At 41.9% G+C, this 19,805-nt stretch overlaps 1 protein-coding gene across 1 annotated transcript in view; it reads right to left on the bottom strand.

The window, feature by feature from the left end:
• LAMA1 (laminin subunit alpha 1) overlaps positions 1 to 19,805 on the bottom strand; it is an 87,721-nt gene that overhangs the window by 27,419 nt on the left and 40,497 nt on the right. The window contains exons 19-36 of the mRNA XM_033154935.1: positions 18,025 to 18,236; positions 16,256 to 16,362; positions 15,055 to 15,235; positions 14,055 to 14,191; positions 12,248 to 12,484; positions 11,067 to 11,210; positions 10,286 to 10,465; positions 8,715 to 8,900; positions 8,004 to 8,131; positions 7,255 to 7,375; positions 7,014 to 7,160; positions 4,462 to 4,583; positions 3,517 to 3,603; positions 2,718 to 2,911; positions 2,144 to 2,286; positions 1,793 to 1,891; positions 1,252 to 1,363; positions 943 to 1,105 (exon numbers count right to left, since the gene is read on the bottom strand). Of these exons, the coding sequence (XP_033010826.1) occupies positions 943 to 1,105; positions 1,252 to 1,363; positions 1,793 to 1,891; positions 2,144 to 2,286; positions 2,718 to 2,911; positions 3,517 to 3,603; positions 4,462 to 4,583; positions 7,014 to 7,160; positions 7,255 to 7,375; positions 8,004 to 8,131; positions 8,715 to 8,900; positions 10,286 to 10,465; positions 11,067 to 11,210; positions 12,248 to 12,484; positions 14,055 to 14,191; positions 15,055 to 15,235; positions 16,256 to 16,362; positions 18,025 to 18,236 (2,700 nt within the window). The remainder of the gene's footprint in view (positions 1 to 942; positions 1,106 to 1,251; positions 1,364 to 1,792; positions 1,892 to 2,143; positions 2,287 to 2,717; positions 2,912 to 3,516; positions 3,604 to 4,461; positions 4,584 to 7,013; positions 7,161 to 7,254; positions 7,376 to 8,003; positions 8,132 to 8,714; positions 8,901 to 10,285; positions 10,466 to 11,066; positions 11,211 to 12,247; positions 12,485 to 14,054; positions 14,192 to 15,054; positions 15,236 to 16,255; positions 16,363 to 18,024; positions 18,237 to 19,805) is intronic.

Here is a 19,805-nt window from a genome sequence, read left to right as displayed (position 1 = left end):
GGGATGCAGAGATCCACTACTGGAGACAGTCTGGTGTGCTCATCAGTACACCAACACAGTCTGACCTCATTGCGTCTTTCTTCCTTCTTAGGCTTGCAAGCAGCAGCAATGCCAGTCCAGTTGCAATTGCTGTGGTTTTGCCCCACTAGGTGATCCATTCACTGTTGATGTACTAGAATGGTGATGTTATAAGAACGATCCTCATTTCATGCTACTGGGCATTGATCTGAGCCAGAAAATTATGCCTGTGCACCCACACAATGAGGCCAGCAATGTTTACTCTTGTCATTGCCACCAAAAGAAGGGAAATTTATGGGGAAATTACTGATCAGGGTCCTGTGACAGCAAAAGGTCTACAAAAGCTATCAGGGCTAATGATCCCCAATATTGAGATTAGCCAAAAGATTGAGCTCTTGGCATCTTCCTGTGTATCACTTTACAAATATTACTGAATGCTTCCAAACACAGTTCTTCAAATTTATTTTTTAAAATGAAATAAGGTTCACTTATTTTCCAGGACTGATTCCTTTCCCAAGTTTCAAATGCAATTCCTTGCTTATAGTAGTAACAGATTAAAATAAGAGTTTCTGATTTTCTCATCAACATTATCTAGTTCATGGACCATGGAACTGTTCTAATAATGCATATATAAATGTAAGTTACGTTTATTGTTTGACAGATATAGACAGAAATTGTGGCTTTGTTTAAAGCACAGCTGAAAATCAAATCATTTTATGCATTTTAAAAAAAAAAACATTTGTCTAACTTGATTCAAACCTCCTAAAGTCATCACATATTAAGCTTCCATTTAAATCAATATATTGACACACTTCGGAGCCTACTGCCTGCAATTTCCTCTTTTAAAAACATTTTAGATATACTTCTCTAAATGTTCATTGCATATGTTAATAGAATCATGATCAGAAACACCAGTTGGCTTACTTTAACTCAAGATTACTGTCTTGGTACATCTGCTTGAAATATCTTCCACGCATTACATCCAACATGATGGGGATCTCATCTTCCAGGTCTTGAAATGTCTTGTTTGACAAAGGGAAATCCATACCTAATGTTTCATTAAGGGATGCTGCCACTTCCGCAAGTACTAGATGGAAGAAAAAGTAAGTTACAAAAGAATTGTTTTAGTACTGTGTACAAGTGTACAAATTATATTTTCTCTTTATATATGATTTTCACAAATATTTGTATTTCAAAAACATAATTACTATAGCCTGCCATCAAGAATTTTACCTTTAACAGTTGCCTGTAATGTGTCAATAAATACAGCCACTTCTCGACTCTTGTTCAAGGTCCTTTCCGCAGCATCATGGAGAAGCCCTCCTCTTTCTAATATCCTAGTTAGCTAGCATAAAAGCAAATTGTGGTTTTATTTCAGTTGCTGTTTGAACAGTGGTTTCAATGGCTGAACCAAAGAATGAAGAGCATATCTGGAATTCATAGTGACTCATACAGGAAACTAACATTACTTTATGAAATGTATTTATTTGATTTCTTTTCAGATTAACTGGTTTCTATTAACCAGATCTTGCAGGAAGAATAAAAGGATCAGCAAAAGCCAATCATATATTCAAGAGAACAATGCTTTTTGTTGCGCAGTTACTCAGTTTAAATATGCCAACAGCCACTTGTACCCATAGTCTAGCAGACCCAATTCAATGTAGTGACTTTGATTTATAAACCAACCTCAGTAAACCCCATGGGAAACTTCTGTAGATCATTTTGAAATAAGTCTATTGAAATATATTTGGGAATATAAAAGCAAGACTCCTACCTCTCTGTGCAGCTGGTCTGTATCACCTGAAAGGGTTACAAGATGGTCATTCATGATTTCCATTGAGGAGGTTGGTTCTTTCTTAGTCCAAAAGGACTCCTAGAAGAAGAAAGAATATTGTGTACTCAAATATATTCAGCTCAGTGTTCACAACTAGGAATGATAAACAAAGAACATGTATCTACTGGCCATGAATTTTAATGTAGACAACTACCTTAATAGCGCTTATGTTCTATTAATGCTTCCAGAACACTCCAAAATGCCTATATGGTCACAAAACCTTCTTGATTAAAAAAAAGTAAAAATATGAGCAGCTAACCCAACACAGAAGCTAAGCAACACCTTACATACCTTTAAATGCTTTGTGGCATTTTCCAAGTCTGCAAGTATCCCATAGGGCACCAGGACAGGGCCAGTAAGGTTTACCAAAAGCATGGCTTCATCTAGTTTGTCCAAATCATTTAACAACAATCCTGTGCAGTCGTCATCACAAGCTGAAGAAACCATTTCAAAAAAATATTAAGTTTTAGTTGAATACGCAAAACTGGATTGCACCTAACAAGTAAGTCCCATTCATTCCAACTGAGCTTATTTCTGAGCAAGTGTGCTTAGGAATGCAGTCTTATGTAACCATTGTATCTACATGAAGTATCAACAAACACACACCCCACCCATGTCTACAGGAAATCCTTGTTCTTTCCTGGACCACCATATGCATCAATGGAGCGTGCCTAAGCCCACTCCGCCCCCTTCTGGCACCCCACCCCCTTTCATGACATCTTTATGATGTTTGGGGGCTACTTCCGGGTTTGGTGCTGTGAATGCTTGCATGATCACTCATCGTTCAGATGCGCCTAAATTGGAAGTTGCCTGTACAGTATTATTAACACATCAAAGAAAAAAAGAAAGAAAGGGGGACACTTACCAACACATTCATTTCCCATGAGAATGTGCCTTGATTCACACTCATCACACAGCTGCCCTGTTACGCCTTGCTTGCAGATGCATTGCCCAGAGATATGATCACAATTATTGTGAACAGAACCATTTGGGTTGCACTGACACTGCTGACAGTGGCCACCAGGTGCTTCAGGATTGCCATAATAACCTGGAGAACACCTAGAGGGAAACAGAGAGTCGTTTATTTATTTGGTTTATTTGGTTTCTTCAATTTTCAGCACACACCCTTCATCAACACACAATCCCAAGGTGGGTTGCAACCTATAACAATGCAATACAATTTAACAACCACAAGCAATGCTGATGTTAAAACACCATATAAAATGCTTAAAAATATATCACTATGGCTGCAGGAGGGCCCTCGCTCAATGACAGACCATATTACTATATCAGACTCCAGCAAAAGCTTGGGCAAAGAGATGTGATTTTAGCTGGCACCAAAAAGCAAGTAACATTGGCACAAACCACCTCTCAGGGGGGGGCATCCCATAGTCAAGGCGTCACCACAGAGAAGGTGCTAACTCATATCATTGAGTAATATTATCTCACCTGGTAACTAGACCGTGAAAATCTTAACACATGGGCAGAGCCATTCTCTCAAGTCCCAAGTTGTCTGAGGACTTTATAAGTTATCATTCATACTTTTAATTTGGTTCGGAGGCACCCAGTGCAGATCCTATAGAACGAGCAATCTACCCAATTTCTGGAACCCAAAGCTGCCAACCCACAGTGGAAGCCTCTTGATGGTTCTGCATATCCCTCACCTTTCACAGTATTGCCCTTCATATCCAGTGATGCAAGCATTGCAGTAGAAATCACTCACACCTTTCATAATGCATGTGGAACTAAAGCTTGGAGAAAGAAATAAAAAGAGCAAGTTTTAGAAAGAATTCATATATACCCACAAAAAAACCTATCCACACAGGAATGTGTGTTTCTACTGGTTTGTATGCAATGGAGAGTGAAAGTAACCATCTTGTCGGGGCAAGGATTTCTGCTTGTGCAATGGGAATTCCTCCCTGCTCCCCCCTCAATCTGTTCTGTGGGTTCTTCCAACCCTCTAGATCATATTGAGGGAGGGGGAGTGGCACACGATGTGGAAATCCAAGCCTCCCTTTTGCTGATGAATAAGCTGCTTATTGCTGCATTGAATGCACACCACTGATTGTATGAACTGGTTCTCAGTTGGATATAGGGTGCTTCCAAATGGATGTGTATTGTGGAATCAGCGCTCCCCATGTGCACGAGTTTTTGTAGTGCCCACAAGGCACCGCTGGCATCAAAACATCAGTGCATGTTTTTACCATTAGATCCAAAGTACCCTTTCTGGTGGAAACCTGGTAAACTAAAAAGTAAAAAAGAAAAAAAGAAAAGAAAACCTGCAGCCAACAATCCATTTATGATATTTCTACAATACCTTTTGCAGTTTGAGCTTCTGTATGGAAGCACCCATAGACACAATTCACAAAGAATGTTCAGTGGAAAGATACTGATCTGGATTAGCCATTTCATCATCTATAACCATTACTTTTCAAGCTACCCACACTGACCCTGATAATGGAATCTCTTAGCCCAGGGATTTAAAAACAAACCAACAGATAAATGAAAAATTCCTAGAAATACAGCCTCTACCTTGCTACAGTACTACTTGGAAACAGTAAGTATAACAATAGTAATTATTAAAAACATCAAAGTTAAATTTTAGTTACCTCCCTGGGCTCATTCTTGGACATGCACACAGAGAACAATCATTGACAGATCCAATCACCTTGCCGTAATAGCCTGGAGCACAAACACTGCACTGGTCACCAACTGTATTATCTCTGCAGTCCTAGCAGGCAAAATCAGGAAGTTTAATATGAAAGCAGAAAATTCAACAGAGCACATTTAACTTTGGTGGGAAAAGAAAAGAGGCTGAAATCTAGAAAAACAGCAAGGTATAAGGAACAGGAACTTTCCTTTTTTTTTTTTTATAAGAATTTATTGACCTTTTTCTTATAACAACATATACCCACACCCACACCTACAATTAAACAAATACAAAACAAATACATTGATAAAACAAATACAAACAGTGTCAAGTTTTCTTGTTGCATCTTTTCTTTAAAAAGAAAATTTCTATTTCCATATCTTGACCATTGACTTCCCCTGCCCTTTCTCCTTCGAGTTCATATCCTTAATCTATTTTATAACCATTTCTCCTGAAATTCAAATTCAATTATATAGTTACACACAATTATATATTCAACATTTAACTAACAATGCATCATCATAGTAATATCTCATCATAATTCTTCTTCCATTGAAATCTTCACCAATCATTTATATCATATCTATCTCTTCTATCCTTTAAACTGCTGCTAATAACATAGTAACTCAAAATATCTCCTTTCATATTCAAACAAAAAATAAAACAGAAAGATTGTTGACAGTATTCACCCTCCGATTTCAAAATTCCATGACAGGCTACTTCAAATTTTACTTAGTGTTTCACCCCACACCCCCTCTGTCCATTATTCTTCTCCTGGTGGCATCAACACTGAATTTCCCTGTGGCTTCCCTCTCCAAGCGTCCACAGATCCAGGCACAGTCCAAAACTCTCCTTGCCACGAGCTCCAGGATGTCCATCTCGTCGTCTCTCAGCTTCTCCGGTTCTTTGTAGCATTCCTTTTCTTCTTGTAAAAACCATAATTCTCTGTCCCTGGCCCCCGAGCTCACACCTCGGGGACTGGATATAACAAATCTTACCGTCGCCTTGGGACTGCCACCCCCAAAAGGCGAGTTTCTTCTCCGAAGTAGCTCACTCATTTCTCTCCATCTTCCCAGACATCCTCTCAGCTCTTTGGCAAGACTTTCTTCCAAAGTGTTAAAAGTTTTAATAGCCTCCTCTGTGGGCAATTGGTTCTCTTTCAGACCCCCACACAAGACTTTGACTTTCCTGTACAGCAGTTCCACCTTCAAAGCAGTGAGCCTCTGTTCGTCCGTTAGTCCAGAGTTCAGTACCAGTTCAAGGACGAAGCCCAGCATACTGGTAGAGGGGGAGGAAGTGGGTATCAAATTTCTACTCCTGCCTCTCTGTTCATCGCCATTTTCCTAAACTGGAGCGCAGATACCGCAACTTTAAATGGAGATATTTTCCACTAATTTACTTCCCAAGAAAAAAGTTTGCCAGTCTCATGTATCAATTTTAAGCACATTGTAGCAGTCCTGTAGCAGCAGTTGCTCAAATTGGTTAGCTTCTTTAACTCGAAGGGAAGAAGGCAGGCTGCCTTTCTCCTTCCCCCCGGATCGTTCCAAAAGCTCGATTTCTGGTCAAATTAGTTACTCACGACCACCGGGTTCCTTTGGCTCCATTCTTCAAAGGTAGAACTAAGACGCTCACCGCGGGCTTTGTCGCCGCATTTGCATCCCGGTTGGGGCATATCCCCGTAAGCCCGGCTCCGTTGTCCCTTCACCCCCACTCCCCCTTTACAGGGGGGGCAAGGGAAGGGTTCGGAGCCTCCGTGGGCGCAGCCGGGGAGCCCAGGGTGCGGGACGCTCTTCCCGCACCCCAACCGGAGCCCCGCTTTGCGGTTGCGGGGCTCCTAACCCCCGGGATGGATCGGGCGCCTCGCAGCCGAAGCAGCCCCGACCACCCGCTATGGCGTCGCCAGCCGGAAGTCCAGGAACAGGAACTTTCCATCTCAGCAAGAGAGGAGGAAGTATGCCCCCACTTTGCCAAAGGTATTCCAAAATGCAGCCCCAATACCTCCCAAGTCCCTCAAGGCAATTCAAGTCACCCCTACTTGTGACTAGCCCATGTTAATTTTTATAAACTGTAATTAAAGCTCTCTCTTTTTTGTTAACGCTGCAATACTAAAACACTGAATTCAGAGGGCCTTACTTTTCCAGTAGTTTAATTGGTTAAGCACAATCATTACACTGCCCACCCCATCCTCTGTTGCTGAAAAAAATGAGTGTGTCAAATTGTACTTTGTTGTTGTTCTTTACAGACCTTAAGTAAATGCTTAAATGAAATAAAAACATGCCTCTGATTACCCACCAATTAATTCAAAGCAGTGTGCAGCTTCCGTCCAAATGTATACTATCCAAGTGTAAAAAAAAAAAAAAAAAAAAAAATACTTCACATTTTCAATTTGGGAACTAAAGAGGATTTTCATGAACTTTCATTATTTGGAATTTCCTCCCCTCCCCCACCCCCGAGTTGTTAAGTTATTGATACTGTGACAAAAACCAGCCTAGCCCTAGTAAGTCCACATACCAAACACTTTCCTGTTTTTTGGTCGCAAACATCGCTGTGATTGTTGCATCTGCATGGCACGCAAGGTGGGGTGAATAAGGGGAAGGCTTTAAGGTTTGCAGACTTGTCCACATATTGTTTCTCTCTGTAGTATCCTTGTGCACAGTCCTACATCGTAAAAGAGTTGAACATGCTTTTAAACGGCAACTGTGCTTTTTCTTGTTCAGAATTGTATTTTAAGAAGCCCCAGCAAGTAACATACCTGGCATGAGAGGCCTGCATAACCTTCAGGGCATATACATTTCTCAATGAGATGAGCCACTTCCTTAATCAAGGGCATCTCGTCAGCTTTCATAGCAATTTCCATAGAGACATTTGAGATTCTAAGAGATAATTACATAAAACAAAAGATGCAGTGATGTTCATATAGGAAACAGAACCTGCAATTTGACTGTTTACTAGGGGTGTGCTTCAATCACAAAGTTTGGTTTGGAGCCCAGTTCAGTGCTTTGAAAAACAGCCTGCCTTAGGTATTGCCATTTATAACTTGACTATGCTGGTAACCTCTCAAATATGCACTAATAATCTGAGTCCTACTAATTTAACCCTTAGTTTCCTAAAAAATAAAACAAAAGACTAGAACCAAAGAGTATTTCACCAAGCACAAGCAGTTTCCCACATGCACTGGGACATTACCAGTTTTCCACTGCAAACTGCTGCACAGAAGGCTTGTTCTGTAAGGTACCATGACTTTGGGGGTTTTTGGAGTAAAGTGTCCCTTGGGTATCACTCATATCAAGATAACATGCTTACTACCTTACTCACATTTTATCAAAGTTAAGAGCCTCTAGGTCAGTCTTTCTCAACCTTGGGTCCCCAGATGTTGCTGGACTACAACTCCCATCATCCCTGACCACTGGTCCTGTGAGCTAGGGATGATGAGAGTTGCAGTCCAGCAACATCTGGGGACCCAAGGTTGAGAAAGGCTGCTCTAGGTTAGCAGAGGTTTACCTGCTTTGTTGTAATCCTTGACCATACGATGCCTTTATCAAGATGTACTCAACATTGCTCAGCACTGACATGAAGTCAGAATGCGAAACAGATTCATCAGACACCGAATTAAAATATTTCCAGGCACTCTAAAGAAAAATAAATAAATGTGCATCGCTTTGTGAACAACCAATGTTACAATGTTGTTTGATGGTATTAGTTTTGCAATGAAAGAGGAGAGCAACAAGGCACTTCCACAACCAATGAATCTGGTTCCGGGCAGAAGCCAAAAGCTCTTAAATTGTCTTCACATGCACTCCGATATGGCAGGGGAATGGTTACAGACTGTGCGAGCAACATAAAATTACACTGTAGCCCATCTCTATGTTGCAATATTGTGCTACGCCTGAATTTGAAAACCATAGTTTGTTGTTGGTTTATAAACCTTGGCTTATGTCAACCATGGCTCAGTGTTACTTGTGAACCCAGCCTATATCTTCAAATGGTGCACAACCCAGTCTGGAGAGGTATTAAAACAGCCCAAATGCAGTGTGCACCAAGCAAAATCTCCGCATTGCTGCTGTTATTTGTTTTCATCCATAGTACATCTTGCTTGAGCAAAATGGTCCCAAGACAAATGTTCAGGGAGTTCCAAAGTAGTATAGAAACAAGAAAAAGACTTTCTTGCAGGCAAAGCCTCCAACTTATCTAATTGAAATGTTTTTAACTCACCTCTATCATTTCTATTTCTTCATCTTGTCTTACTCCATTCTCTGGAGCAGGAATTTCTACATAGATGACTTGTTTACTGGTGCGACCCCCTTTCATTAAGATTTGTGGTTCAAGGTTTGAGGTTCCAATGCCATCCAAAGCATAAAAAGCTACTGAGTATTTCAATTTTCCACCATATGCCATGAGCTGTTTGGATGATAAATCATTACACCTTTATTTTCTTTGATAATTTTAACTGAAATCTAGATCAGGAGAAGGAAATAGCTTCACTGAAACTCAGCAGCAAACCATATGCTCCTCATCCTTACGTCTGATATCAGAAGTAGTCCGTTATTGAGACTACCTTTATTTGGATGATTTTTAACATATTGGAATTTAATGGAAACTTTGCAAGAGGTGAAATTGCAAAATGAAAGCAAAATACTTCACAACACAGATTTTCTGGAAATGAATTTAAATAAAGTTTGGGGATGTTGATATTGCCAATACACAGGTCCTTGCAAGACCTTGACTGTGTTAAAAAAAAAAATAGCACAGGTTGATCAAAGCCAGAATCTTCTTTTCAGCAGCAGCCAACCACAAGCTCTCCAGGAAGCTCTTAAACAAGACATGAAGTTAATAGTTTTCTTCCACTATGGCTCCCCAATAACTGGTATTCTGGGGCATATTACCTTATAACACAGAGAGGTTCCACTGGACAATCAAAGTAAACATTGTTAAAGATCTCAGTTGTAAATTTGCCTAATTTCCTTTAAAAGTCATTAAAATAGTGGCCAACGCAACATCGCGTGGCACTGAATTCCATAAACTACCGTATTTTTCTGTCTGTAACACACCCCCATGTATAAGACACCCCCTATTTTGGGGGTCTCAGATTTAAGAAAATGGGGGAGGTGTATCCGTGTATAAGACACCCCCTAATTTTTTGCATTATTTTTTTTGGGGGGGGGAACCTAGTCTTATACACGGAAAAATACGGTAATTAAGTGCTGTATGAAAAAAGTCCTTTTAATCAGTTCTATTATTCTGCAAGCAGGCTCAAATCAAGCACAGAATCTAAAAAATTGCCACAGAAAATACTTTTGCTTTGACATGCATTTAGAAATATGAAGTGAAAATTATGCACACTGATTTTTTAAATATATACAGTGGACCCTTAATTCATTCTGGGGGTCCGTCAGCAACCTGAAAAGTCCGTATCTGGAGGCGCCGCTTCTGCACATGTGCACAGCGCAGTAGAGCGCTTCTGCGCATGCGGCGAAACTCGGAAGTATACACTTCTGGGTTTGCCGCATTCACAACCCAAAGTTTACATATCCGGAGGGATACGTAAGTAGAGGTATGACTGTATTTACTTTTGTTTTTCTTCAAAGTTCTTAGAAGGTGGCAGTCCTTCTAATGTCCCCACCCCCAGAATATATAGAAACACAGTCAAATCCAGATTTATTCATACTTAGAGCAGAACCGTTGAAATCAATGGGCCCTAAGGGGGTTATGTCAGTCACAACTATTTCAATGGGAGTACTCAAAGAATGTCTAGGTCCGACTCTAAAAATAACTCATATGCTTACCTGGTCTCCCTGGAACTGATCTGGCAATTTCCAGTAAAAAGGTTCTGTATTCAAGTGTTGTCGGACTGCTTTGACATCCATTAAGATATCAGGGAACTGGGAAAATACACCTTCACTGGTTCCAGTGAGGTTACTGTGAGAAACCACATACAGAACAGTCTGCTGCAGAGACAGGGTGACCTGAAATGCCAGACTAATAGGTTACACCACTTTGTAAAATGCACTATATCGTTTCTAGTTAAGCAATATTTTAAACGATCTGTTTTCAAGTAAATAAAGCATACACATTATAACTTTGAAATCTGGAAGCAATTAATTTTTTATAAAGCTGAGTGGCAGTCTATGGATGCATCACTTGTTTTCCCATGTATAGTTCACAGCCCATGTCAAAGCAAGGCATGGTGTGGCATAGCTTCAGTTGTACTATGGCCCTAGGATTACTAGAGCTCAATCCAATCCAAACTTCATTGACAGGGAGATGTATACAAATGCTAGTAATATTTTATTTGTTTATTACAAACTTTTGTATCCCACCCACCAATCAAATTATCTCCAAGACTGTTTACAACAGATACAAATCAACTAACTCATCTGCTGCTGTCTGGGTGTCCAATAAAGGTGAAAATGGCACATGGTCTTAAAGCCTCTTCCCAGCTCTCTGCAGTTTTTGCATTCACTGGGATCAAATATGAGATTAAGCTGCGTGCAGATCAAATTATGACAAAACAAGGTTCAAATGCAACCAAAAACCAGGCAGAGAGGGTGAAACTGCTTTACTCACTGGAACTCTCACATGGTCTTCTACTTCTGAACACAACTCCGACATCCCAGAGCAAAAGCATGAGATGCATCCCAAAGCATTAGTGGCATGAAGAGCAAATGTCCCAGGTTTGCATTCACTGCAATGCAATCCAATCACATTCTCCTGACAAAGAAATAGATTGTTAACGCCAGTAAGGCTTGAACACTGGACTGAACAGTTTCAGCTTATAGGTCTCCAGTTATTTACACAACTCAGTTTGCCATCTAGAGAACTTCTTATTTGGTATGGAGTGGCTTGTGGCATGACTGGAGTAAAAGTTCTAGCCCGCACAGTGTGTCAGGGCAAGTAGTTGCTCCCATACTGCTTGCTACTCTTAACTGACTGATCAACACACAAACCATGAGCATGCCTGGGCTCATCCGAGTCCTAATCCTGCTCTTGACTATAGCCAGTATATCGTACCCATGGACCTCATGAACCTCCAGCACCAAGACATGAGGAGGTTGTGAAAAGCAGCAGTGGTGCTCACAGGGGTACTGAAGTGTTCACAAGGACAAGGAAGGGGTTGGGCAAAGTGGCAGCAAGCTCTGAGTTGCCAACAGTATTGTCCTGCAGGTGCGTGAGCACTTTGGACACACAACTGAACACCTACGAAAAGCAGACACAGCCAACCCAGAGCTCATCCAATGCCTTGTCCCATCCCTGCCCTGACAAATTATTCACTGTTCCACCTATACCATGTATGGCTGAAGCTAATACAGGTTGCCTTATTTCTGTTTCAAAACCATACTTTTTATTCTGTCCTGAATGCTGCTTGACGTCCTATTCAATGTTCTAACACCCAATTTTGGTCTAAACCAGCCTTTCTCAACCTTGGGTCCCCAGATGTTTTTGGCGTACAATTCCCATCATCCCTAGGTAGCAGGACCAGTGGTCAGGGATGATGGGAGTTGTAGGCCAAAAACATCTGGGGACCCAAGGTTGAGAAAGGCTGGTCTAAACTCTTCCATACAAGGTAAATGTTTTGCATGTCCAGTCTGAAGGGTACACATTTGTTTTCCTCCTATATTAACCTAAACCTGTATTTTTTTCAGAAAACACTAGTTGATGTCTGATCATGTGTAAGTGACTATTATTGCATTACAAGCAAAGAAAAATGCACAAAGTAAAATAATAAGCAGGCAAAGATTTCATGCTACCTTGCAGACACATGCACCAGTTTCCTCTTCACAGTTGCAGATTCCTTGATTTTGATCACACATGTCTACTTTGCTGCCACGCAAGTCACAATCACAAGGAATGCAATCTGGGTAGTCTCTATACCCCAAAGCACAGATAGCGCAGCTGTCTCCTCTGTATCCATTCTTACACTGACATTGAGCAGTCAGCTGGTCACACTGGAGACTGACTGAACCTATATCACTGCAATTGCAGGCCTTAGAAGAAAATAGTACAAGAGATATGTGAATCTTGCAAAGGTCATGAAGTTCAGAAACTATAAACTTTTGACAGACATTAAAACTCGCCAGCAATTTTCTGTAGAGGAAAGTCCAACTTTAGAAATTGAATACTTTACACAACGTTCTCAAAAGATTTATAATCTGAGCGCTAAATTATATTTCCCCTAAGTAGATAATATCGGTTTGCAGGTGACCATTAAACAATTAGAATTGATCCAATACATCACCATTACAATACCTTTAAAAAAATAATCCATCTAAACAACAATTACTTGGCCATGAAGCAATTTCATTTTGGGAGGGAAAAGGAGGCAAAGCACTCTCACAACAACCCATATGTGGGACTCCCTACCTCAGCAAGTTAAATCATCTTCCTCTTTATCAGTGTTCCACCAACATCTTAAGATGAGCTTTAAATAAGCTTTGATTCTATTGCTGTTTAACTGTATTAATTTATATTATTTTTATTAGCTGAACTGCTGCTCTTCTCTTAAAATATAATAATTCTGGAAATTGTAGTATAGATAAAGTTCTGATCATACTTTGTGAAAGATCCCTGGATCTCCTCGCATAATTACCACTTCCATAGTCCTCTGGACAGAGGAAATGGAGTTAAATCTTACATCTGTAGAGTAGATAATCCCTTGAAAGTGTATTAATGGGTTCTTTTCACCTAATGAAGAGCTTATTGAAGTCACAGCTCACTGGTTTGCAGTTTGCATACTGCATCTAATTCCTTATTATACCTTCTTTGTCTACCACTTACAATGTGCTTGTCACATTTTCCCCCCTACACTTGCAGCTATAAGCTCCTAGCAAGACGTCAAATCTGAGTGTTCCCATGTGAAAATATGGAACTAGTCAAATTGTTCTAGAGCCTTGTTTTAGCTTCTTCTTGTTGTTGTTGTTTTTAAATGAAACACATTGTTATGATAAAGGTGATCTCCCTTGGTGGACAAATTCTAGCTTTTTGCTTCATACTGGCTTCTTAGAAATAGACTGCTGAGGCTTCAGGTTATAAATATTCTGAGAATACAGTTATATAGAATCCAAGGCTGTATTAGCCAATTTTTAATTAATGCATTGCTGAATGGGATTTATTTCTCCACAGCCAGAAAAAAGATTGAAACTCAGGGAAATTCCTTGTCCTCTTAAAGACAATGTATCTTGCTACGGTTTTAACAATTTAAACCACCCACCCAATATGGCTCTCATCAGTGAAAATGGATTAAGTGAAAGAAATTGTGTTATATACTGTGGGATTCTTACAGATGTTTACCTTGATTCATGGTTAAATGGCATAAACCTCATTTATTATGATGATTATGTCAAGAAAGGGGATATATATTGTTCTAGATACATCAAAACATAGGGCAGGAAAAAGAGAAAAAGTTTCTTTTTACCAGAGTCAGCAAAACCAACATAGCAGAAGCTGACCTAATTTGTAGTGTTTAAAGGAGAAAACACCACAAATTCAATGTGCTATATTGTGAAATATTTTTAAAAGCTTTGTTTTTTAAAAGGTTCCTAACAAGCACAACATTACCTTGCACCCATTCTCTGGATCAAGACCCCAGAAGTTCTCCTCACATAGTTCACATTTTTCTCCTTCAGTATGAGGGGGGCAGATGCATCTTCCAGAATCTCCATCACAAACATCATGCGTATGAGCACAATTGCAAGCTACAGGAAGAAGACAGGGAGCAAGTAACCCATTTTGTCAGTGCTAGTAGACTAATAGCAGTGCTAGTAAGTCTGTAGTATCAGGGCCATCTCTGCCTTAGGTGGGCTCCATCTCTGACTTTACTCATAAGGAAGGAAGCAGCTCACAAACATTTCCTATAAAGTCCTTTCCAATGTCTGAACTTGAACGTACACTGGTATCATCCAAGGTACACTGTTGTGTATCCAGTTTTTTTCCCCCCAAAAAAATATTTAGGGGTACTCTCATTTTCCTACTCATATTGAAATACTGCCCCTCAATGAGGTCAAGCTTAAGAGTCACAAAATATTTAGCAGTATGCATACCCCTGTGTCCCCCCAGAAAAAGCACTGGGTGTATCCTCTCAATATCTCATTTGGTTGCCTCTCTATTGGGTCACCATTTTTTATCTAATGCTTTTTTCATGTTGGAACATTCAGGAGCCAAATTTGACATGACAACTGAGCACCACATTAAAAAAATATGCACACAGAGAGCTCAAAATTTTTAACAGATTGAGTCAACGGTAAAAGCAAGATTATTACCAATGCACCTCCTATAATCCCTACACCAAATGGCAAAAGAGAAAATTGGCACAGGAACCATTTTCATAAGCCCAAGTCCTTATTCCAATAGTTGGATTAATTGGATTCCCATTGCAGACAACGGGAATTCTTGATGAGAAATGCTTTGATATCACTCTGCTGACCAGGCTTTACAAATAAATAAATGCTAAAGAGGCTCACGCTGACGTTTCCCATGGTGCAGCACAAAGCATTTTGTTAAAAGAAAATTCGTAAGAGTTTAAGAAACTGCCATGACCAGATTATGGGCTATAATTTACGTGTGCAGCCACCGTCCCGGAATGCATAAAAGCCATGAGCGCAACGATCACACTTCTCCCCAGCTACTCCTGGCACACAGAGACATTGTCCTTCATCATTACAGTCCTCAGCAGTTGAGCCAGCTTTACTGCAGTTGCAGGGACGGCAGCCAAGTCCGCTACTTAGGCCGTAATATCCAAGCTGTCACAGAGAAAAGGAAAGTGTTTCAGCAATATTTCATAGTTCCCTGAAACAAAAACAATTCCTCTCTTGTTTTCTTTTTCATCGCTGAATGCGATCCATTCCTGCTCTTTGGCCTGCATAAAAATAGTGCAGCTCTGCTTGGCAGTGTGTTGGGAAACAGCACCCAGCTCACATTTCCCCCACCACATAGAACTTATGGGTTCTACTGTGTCCATCAGAAGCCTTTGGAGAATACATAGGAAAAGCAAATATTGTTATTTTAGAAAGGCTTTTGAAATACACATCCAGTTTCCTAGATGAAACCCCTTAAATGCTAAAGTTCACAAAAATAAAAATGGGGGTAGGGTAGGGTGGGGTGAGGGTGGCAGTTTTGTTTGTCAAGAATCTATTAGCATATGAATAGATCCCAATAATACTTACCACTGAATAACCATGCAGCACAAGTAAATAAAAAAAAGTTCAACTTTTTCTCTTCTCATCAATGTCAAATACTGCAATCCACATCAGTTACACATGTTTTTAGACATATATTTGGAGCTATTAGCCCAAATCTAAAAATTGCTGAGGTAACCAAGTTCAACACAGGGTTAAGGCATTACGACTACTATGATTCGGCCCATGTCTCAAGACAGCATGCTGGTTACCACACCAGGCAGCTCCACCACCACAAATATTGGGAGTATAAGCAGAGCATGGTATCTTTTCTGTCTGTCTGTCTGTCTGTCTGTCTCTACATATCTGACTGAAAAGAAAAGACCGGATTTTCAGTAACTTTGCACAGGGCCAGGACCATAACACTAAGGTCATAGTGTAATTGACAAAACTGCTGGCAAAAGTGGGAGGGGGGGGTTGCTCAGCCTTTGTTGGCACCAGGGAAGGCTTTCAAAGGGTGCTATTGCACCCACAGGCACTGCCTAGGGGGGACACCAGTAAAACATGAGTAAATTACCAATACATCAGAAGAGCAAAGAAGAAAATCATGTGTGCTAACATCAAGATTTATTATTTCTTTCTTACCAAACACTTATCGCATCGGAGTCCCACCACATTTCCTTTGCATTGGCACATGCCAGTCTTCGGATGGCAGACACTGGAAATGGAGCCATTCACATGGCACCCACACTCTGATGTGTAAAAAGCACAAATAGAAAAGCAGAATATAACCAGCTATTAACAAAATACTTGAAGAACTTTTCTCTGTGGGGGATTCTATATCCCACTTTTGCATATTCTTTCCATCAAGATTTAAAATTTATATTTTTGGCCTCTGGACTTAAATTTAAGGCCAAGATCTAAACAGCACCATGTGCGAAGGGAAAGTACTTTCACTCAGGAAAGAAGGGGGGCGGCGTTCTGTGTCTCCCACCCCCACAACTGCAACTCTGTTCTACATCAATTCTGCTCTAGAGGGTCTCCCAACATTTGAGTAGCAGCTCCTTGTGGGATTCACAAGGAGATGCAGTGAAAAGCAGAGGTGGGAATTGGCCCACAGAATATACAGATATCCATGCATATATTTGGAACCCAGACTAAATTTTCTAAAAAGAAAGCTGAGCACCAGAATGACTGCCCCCTGCTTGAACTACAGAGACAAATCCATTGCCAGCACTGATGTAGCATTTGGAAAACCCTCAAACACTATTGTCTCATTGTTGTAAATAATGTGATCTACAATAAAAATTGTTTTGACTCCATTCATGTTGAAATACATCTACCTCACTCTCTTCTTGAGATGTCCTTGTACTAATACAAAAGTAGTAGAGGTGATGCATACAAAGAGATTAGGCAGGAACAGAGCCGTCTCATCCATAGAGGCCGGTGGCGCGGCGCGCCAGAGCGCCGGGCACCCCAGGGGCGCCCCCGCGAGCCCACCGGCATACCGGGCTCCCCCTCCCCAACCCGCCCCCGCCCCCACGGGCAGGTGGACACTCGCGCACCGGCGGGCGGGCGGGCTGTAAGCCGCCCGCCCTCGCCTCCCGGAGCCCCAGCTGGAGTGCTGAAGCGGCGCAGGGCTTTGCGCGACCTTCCAGCACTCCAGCTGGGGCTCTGGGAGGCGAGGGCGGCGGCTTGCAGCCCGCCCGCCCGCCGGTGCGCGAGCGCCCGTCCGCCCGCCCCTCATCCTCCGCCCGCCGGAGCGCGGGCGCCCGCTCCAACGCCACGCCCCTCATCCCCCGCTCGCCCACCCCCCCTCCCGAGGGGCGGCCAGCGCGGGAGGGAGGCGGGCGGAGAGGCGGCAGGCTGGGGGCGCCGAGGGATCGCTGCGCCAGGGCGGCGGATCCCTCTAAGACGGGCCTGGGCAGGAAACTACTCTCATTGCAGCAAACACAAGTACTTTTTTGCATTGCGGTGCCAATGAAATGGCTTGGATCCTAACTAGGCTTCCACTGACAGGAATGTCTCCTGGGTGGAGGTCAATACACAAGACTGTTCTGCTAGTGGAAAGCAGAGAGACAACGTTCACCAATTCCTGCAAAAGGCCCATATGCCACCAAAAATCTGCTCTGGAGGGTTGGGGAAATAGAGCAGCATGTGAAGCAGCAGAGGGAGATGAAAGAATCAGTAAATATTACCCCCACCCTTCTGCAAGAACGATCCTCTGCTGGAACACAGTCCTACCTGTGAAAAGGAGGAGTCACTGTGTTCACAGTTAAGAGTAAAGTGATTCTATTTATTAATCCATTGATTTCCTCAACCCTAATGTGCATTTTTTTAAAGGACATTACATGAAGCAACTGTCCTACGTATACAAAAATCCTTGATCAGTTGATTTAACAGGAATAACTCACCACGGCAGTCTTTGCTGATCACCGCATCCCCATAATACCCATCAGCACAGCTTTCACAGTGTTGTCCCACAGTATTCCCAATGCACTTAAGACACTCTCCTGTTAGGGAATTGCAGTGGCCGTCTTCCGTGGGATCTACATTGCCATTGCAGTCACAAGGAACGCATGACTGCCCAGGGACCAAAGGATCACCATAGTACCCATTTGCACATCTGCACAAGGGATTGGAAATTGTGACAGGTTACAGAAAGCCACATATTAGAAACACATCACAAGCGTGAAGTGTGTTCATGCACAGATGCAAAACTAGGGTTAGTGGAGAAGTGGCTGAGAAAACAGTACATAACAGGACTGCAAAACTTAACTTCCATCTTCACTATGCTGCTAGAAAATATAATTTCACCCTTTGTTATGCTACATGCGTACCTAATTTGATTTAAGGGGCAAAAGTAGAAATGGGGAGGGCAGGAAGGGCAAAATATTCACTAAAATTACAAAAAAAAACCACCCCTGCATACATTAATTCCTCATTTTAAAACCATGAGATTTTATTGAAAGGTTTACAACTGCATACAAGACTTATAGTGAAATGTTGGAATGGTGGCAAACTTCCAGACTACAGTCCAAATTAGGCCCACCTGCCCCATATCTGGTATATGACACCAGAAGCTGGGCAGGTAAAGATCAGGCTGCAAAAGAACAGGAAAGAGCCTTAAAATACACTCATTACTGTTCCTTGCTCTTCAGCACTTAGGGCGAGGTCTGCAGGAAACTGCTCGTGCAGTTTGATTTCAAACCATTCAGGCAAAGGGAAATACATACCCAACATCATGTTCACTTACATGTTTTCCCTACAACTGGGTGCACACTGCATTCAAAATTAGCTCAGCTTTTTCGAATCACCCCAGAATACTGCTCTGCATCCATCTTCTGCAGATGCCCTTCACCTATTATGGGCCACAGGCAGTAGTGGCCAAGGTGGGGCAGAGCTGCCATTCCAAACCCTGAGATGCTGATACTTACCTGGACAGGGTTGGGGCAGGGCAAGGCGGTAATGAGGCCGGGGCTGTGCTGATGCACTGACACAGTCAATCTGATACTCCTGTTAGTGCACCCACACAGCCCTGACTTTTATGCTGCCTTGCCCTGCCCCAGCCTCAGTAAGTTGCAGCAGCATCAGTGGATAGACCAGAGCTTAGGGTTACTGTATGTCCAAAATTTCCCAGACATATCCGGAATACTGCATTCAACAGCAGTGTCCGGGCGATACTCAGCTAAATGTCCAGGAAAATCCGGACATATGGCAGCCCATGTTGGCAGCGCTCAACAACTTTTCTGTCCAGATTTTCACGGTTTGAAATATGGCAACCCTACCAGTGCTTTTCAAACTGTGTGCCACATTAGTGTGTCGGCTGCAGTGCATAGGTGTGTCATGTGAACACTCCCTGCACTCCTCCCAGGGCTGGAAATGGATTAGTTTATCCTCCAGTTTGCTAGTAAAACTGAATTACTGTGTCGCAAAATGATGCATGTCTGAAAAGCGTGTCACCAAAACGTTTGGGGAGCTCTGGAACACACACATGAGCAGATATGGTAACCATCAGTATTATTCCCATTATGAATGGACTAGTCCTTTTGCAACACCACCTCTCTCACTCACACACACGTCAAATCAGCAAGGAGTGGGGTTTCCACCTCTGCCAAAAGGAGCTTTGGGGAACACATTCCTGAAATGAGACTGACACGGGTACGAGTAATGTGTATTTTGAGCAAGAATTCTG

Source organism: Lacerta agilis, chromosome 7 (genome assembly GCF_009819535.1).
Source record: "Lacerta agilis isolate rLacAgi1 chromosome 7, rLacAgi1.pri, whole genome shotgun sequence".
Taxonomy (NCBI): Eukaryota; Metazoa; Chordata; class Lepidosauria; order Squamata; family Lacertidae; genus Lacerta; species Lacerta agilis.
This window is presented reverse-complemented; position numbering and strand designations above follow the sequence as displayed.